At 33.5% G+C, this 4,546-nt stretch overlaps 1 protein-coding gene across 2 annotated transcripts; it reads left to right on the forward strand.

The window, feature by feature from the left end:
* The first annotated feature begins 1,025 nt into the window (after window positions 1–1,025).
* Window positions 1,026–3,423, forward strand: LOC114309832 (Auxin efflux carrier family protein). 2 transcript variants are annotated; one of them, XM_028255656.2, is made up of 2 exons: window positions 1,026–1,201; window positions 1,802–3,423. In XM_028255656.2, the coding sequence occupies exon 2, from the start codon at window positions 1,928–1,930 to the stop codon at window positions 3,233–3,235; it is 1,308 nt and encodes a 435-aa protein (XP_028111457.1). In that variant the 5' UTR covers window positions 1,026–1,201; window positions 1,802–1,927; the 3' UTR covers window positions 3,236–3,423. The 2 variants fall into 2 exon arrangements, with proteins under 2 accessions (XP_028111457.1, XP_028111458.1); XM_028255657.2 differs by having other exon boundaries at window positions 1,194–1,399.
* Window positions 3,424–4,546: the final 1,123 nt, after the last annotated feature.

Below are 4,546 nucleotides of genomic sequence, written 5' to 3' on the forward strand. Positions count from 1 at the left end.
AATAAAAGAATTAAGAATAAATAGTTGTGTACCAAGTAGTCTCAAATAAAAGAATTAAGAATAAAGTGTCAATCTTTGATTAGGACATGTGATTTAATTTTATTAAATATTAAAGTTCAAGTATTAATAATCAGAATCTTATATGAAATGTATAAATCCGCAGTAACATGTGATCCATTTGCATGCCAAAAATACAAAAAAAAATACAAAAATAAAAAAACTCATAAAGGATTAAAATGTCAAGAAGTCAGAAAGAATGAATATATATATATACCATATATATATATATATATATATTTTATGTATGTTTATAATTTAATTTTATTGAGTAATGTTACATAAATAAATTTTTTTTTAAAAGTTATACAAAGTTAGGCCAAGTTTGGCTATCCAAAATAAGTACACACTTTTTATCTTTTTATCTTTTTTCCATCACATTACCTCTCTACTTTTTTGGACATCTTTTTGTAAAAAGATAAAAAGTACACTTATTTAGGTCATCCCAAACAATCCCTTAGTTGACATTTTATGAACCTCTTATTTTAAATTAGAATAATATTGTAGTTTTTTTTTTCATAGGAGAATAATATTGTAATTTATAATTGTATTTTAAATTAGAATAATATTGTAGTTTTTTTTTTTTCATAGGAGAATAATATTGTAATTTATAATTGTAAAACATCACTGTCACAATATTCTAATTATATATACTAAGATAAACCTAAAAAAATCACATTTTTCCTAACTTATTCATCTTTAGTGATTTTTTTAAAAAAAATTTCTGTCAATCTTTCTTTTTTTACTTTTCAAGTTTGTAGGACTTAAGAAGTATTTAAAAAAAATATATACTAAATACACACACGCACAAAAAAAAAAAAAAAAAAATTCCACTGGTGGAGTAAAACCTAAGAAAAAATATTAAAGAAAAAGTTTCTAAAAATGAACAAAGCCAATAAAGAAGTTAATCCCAAACCCACAAAATATAGAAATTCTATTTATAAATAATTTTCCTAACTCAATAGTTCAATTCAATTAATATCCTATATAGTAATTTATTCAATAACAGACCGCTGTTTTCTTTGGGAAAACACTATCCTGTGTTTGGCAAATCAACAATTTTCTTTGAGTTTGTTGCTTTCAGTACAACTTTTTCCTCACAGCTCTTCACCCCTTTCGCCTGAATCCTCTCCTTCTCTTATCCGTAAGCGCTCTCTCTCTCTCTCTCTCTTCTTCACGCGCACACACACATCTTGCACGGATTTCCTTTGGAGAAAGTTTTGTTGCTTTCTGTGTTAATTTGGTCCCCTGTGACTCTTTATTGAAACACCCATTATTCATCTTCTTGATGCACAAAATTGTGCATATCTGTTAACCCTAAGTTGTGTTCGTATTAATTTTGGTAAAGTTTCTTCTGAATCTGTTAAACCCATGTTCTATTTTATTTTTTGGTGCAAACCCATGTTCTAAATTTGGTTTGATGAGAATGCTTCTGTTTTCTGGTATTGCTCACTTTTTTTAATTTTGTTTGTTGCAATTGGTAATTATCTTCTGAACCAATAGGATATTCTTGATGCTATGGCTTTAATTTGTGATAATCTGTTAAACCCATGTTTCAGTTTGTGAAAGTTTCTAAGACCTATCTTTTGTCTCATTGTTTTGGATCTAACATCTAGAAATCTTTTATTTATTTATTTATTTTCAAAGAGTCAATTTGGAATTTTACACAAATTGTTGTTACTGTTATTAGGACAATTTTATATGTTGTTTAATTGTTGTTTTCTTTTTCTTTGATTCATTGCAGAAACAAAAATTGTTCTTTCTTCAAGTAGTTAGCGGGAGTCTCGTTCAGCGGGACGCTCTTTTTTCAATCCTTAAGTAGTTAAACAAAAGGATTTCTCAGTTCTTAAGTGAATTGTTTGATGATAACATGAATTCGATCAAAGAAGATCTGCTAAGTGCAGTGGTGCCATTATTGAAACTTCTCACCCTTACAGTTATAGGACTGGTTCTTGCACACCCAAGAACTCAAATCATCCCTAAAGCAACATTTAAGCTACTCAGCAAACTTGTTTTTGCTCTTTTCTTACCCTGCCTTATCTTTACCCATTTGGGTGAATCGATCACACTCAAGAACGTTGCACTCTGGTGGTTTATCCCCATTAATGTATTGGTCAGTACAGGTATAGGTTGCATTTTGGGGTACTTGGTAGTAATTATATGTCGCCCACCTCCAGAATTTGCTCGATTCACCATTATCATGACTGCATTCAGCAATACTGGAAATCTTCCACTTGCAATTGTTAGTTCTATATGTCACAGTGAGGATAATCCGTTTGGTCCTGATTGCCATCGGACAGGTGTGGCTTATGTCTCTTTTGCTCAATGGGTTGCTGTAATTCTTGTTTATACCTTTATTTATCACATGATGGAGCCCCCTTTGGAGTACTATGAGATTGTAGAGGAAGGGATCGACGTTGAAGAACAAAACCAGGGTAACGATGTTAGTAGATCCCTTCTTGTGGAAGCTGAATGGCCCGGCATTGAGGATAAAGAAACCGAACATTCAAAGACTCCTTTAATTGCAAGGGTTTTCAATAGCATCTCAAGTATTTCACAAACTATGTTGCCTGACCTTGATCTCACACCAGATGGGCCCGAGTCTATTAGGTGTTTGGCAGAGCCTAGAGTAGTTAGGAAGATGAGAATCGTTGCTGAACGGACTCCAGTACGACACATACTTCAACCACCAACAATTGCATCTCTGTTAGCTATCGTTATTGGAATGGTGCCTCAGATCAAAGCTTTCTTCTTTGGAAACGATGCTCCTTTGTCTGTCATAACAGACAGTCTAGAGATCTTGGCCGCTGCCATGGTGCCATCTGTAATGCTTGTTCTTGGAGGTATGCTTGCTGAGGGGCCAAATGATTCGAAACTTGGCCTTCGAACTACAATTGGCATAATCGTGGCAAGGCTATTGGTTCTTCCTTTGCTTGGAATTGGAATAGTGGCGTTGGCTGATAAGCTGCATTTTCTTGTCGACGGTGATCAGATGTACCGGTTTGTGCTTTTGTTGCAGTACACAACACCGAGTGCCATCTTATTGGGAGCAATTGCAAGCTTGAGGGGTTATGCAGTCAGCGAGGCCTCGGCCCTTCTCTTCTGGCAGCATTTATGTGCACTGTTCTCTCTTTCACTATACATTTTCATATACTTTAAACTGTTATCATATGTTTAAGGTTTAAAAGAAGCTTTAGACTACCAGATCCATTGGGAAACTGATTAGCATGTAAAGTGCATTCTGAAGTTTTGTGGTAAATTTCTTGATGGGTTTGATAGATTCTTCTCTCTTATATATATATTCTCTGTTGTTTCTCCACACCATGTAATTTTTAAAACATGAAATTCTGAGAAGACCTTGATCCATGTGATTTTCTAATACCTATTATATGTTAAACATGTTTACCTATCAGACATTCCTAATATGTTTTCAATTTTGAGATTTTATTTTATTTTATTTTATTTCATTTTATGGAGTAATTCTTTTAATGATTGTTTTCTGTGTTTGTGTGTGAATTTTTTTTTTTATTTTTATTTTTGTATTGAGGTCGTTATTAAAACATAGTAGTGAAATTAAGTTGTACCCTAACCATATTCGAAGTTGGACCCTAAAATGTCACCAAAAAAGAAGTTGGACCCTAAAGAATTCCTTCATACAAACTTGGTGTATTTCAACTGCTATTATTGTCTCTAACACAACCCAGGAAGTCCTACAACTTGTATTATTCTAAGCATGGTCCATACCTCATATAGGTTACGTTAAATTGAGTTTATTATTTTTAACCATTTTAATTTTCTTGACATGTTGGAGGAAGGTTGTAGGTAAGGATGATCGCGATTCGGTTTTAGATGGTTTGCGGATCGATTTGGATCCGTCCACATATATGTGATTTGGGAAAAATTCAACCCGTAATCGCTTGCAGCGTGGGTTGCGGTTTGTGCGGATAAGGTTCACGGATATGGGGGCGGTTTGCAGATTGGACTTTTAAAAAAAAAAAATTTATTTTGGAGCCTTTTTTTGTCCATTTTGTAAATATTTATTTTGGGCCATTTTCCTCCCATTTTCTAAAATTCTCCAACATTAATAATTAATGAATTAAAACTTATGAAATTAAAAATATAAAAAAATAATTCCTAAGACCATCTCCAACGGTTCATCAAAGTTGACACCAAATTTAAAATCTGGTGAAAAAGTTACTGTTTGGTGCTCCAACGGTTGCACCAAATCGATATTAAATTGAGATTTCAGCAAACGATTCATCAAACTGAGGACAGAATACATATTTCATCAAAACACTGTGTGTGACTGTTGGAGCAGAAAAGGTTCAGAATTCTATGCATGGTGGCCGACCACCTGGATGACCACCTGGTCGACCCCTTGGTCGACCACCCGATTGACCAACCGGTCGACCAGTGCATGAAAAATTGGCCTGCGAATGTAGGTTCAAACAGTTCAAGAAGGTTAACAAAAAAAAAAAAAAAAAACAAA

Source organism: Camellia sinensis, chromosome 5 (assembly GCF_055761805.1).
Source record: "Camellia sinensis isolate YWXY chromosome 5, ASM5576180v1, whole genome shotgun sequence".
In the NCBI taxonomy this organism is placed as follows: domain Eukaryota; kingdom Viridiplantae; phylum Streptophyta; class Magnoliopsida; order Ericales; family Theaceae; genus Camellia; species Camellia sinensis.

What these genes read in the sequence shown, in the direction of transcription:
- LOC114309832 (XM_028255656.2), top strand. Translation starts at nt 1,928, where the DNA reads ATGAATTCGATCAAAGAAGATCTGCTAAGTGCAGTGGTGCCATTATTG.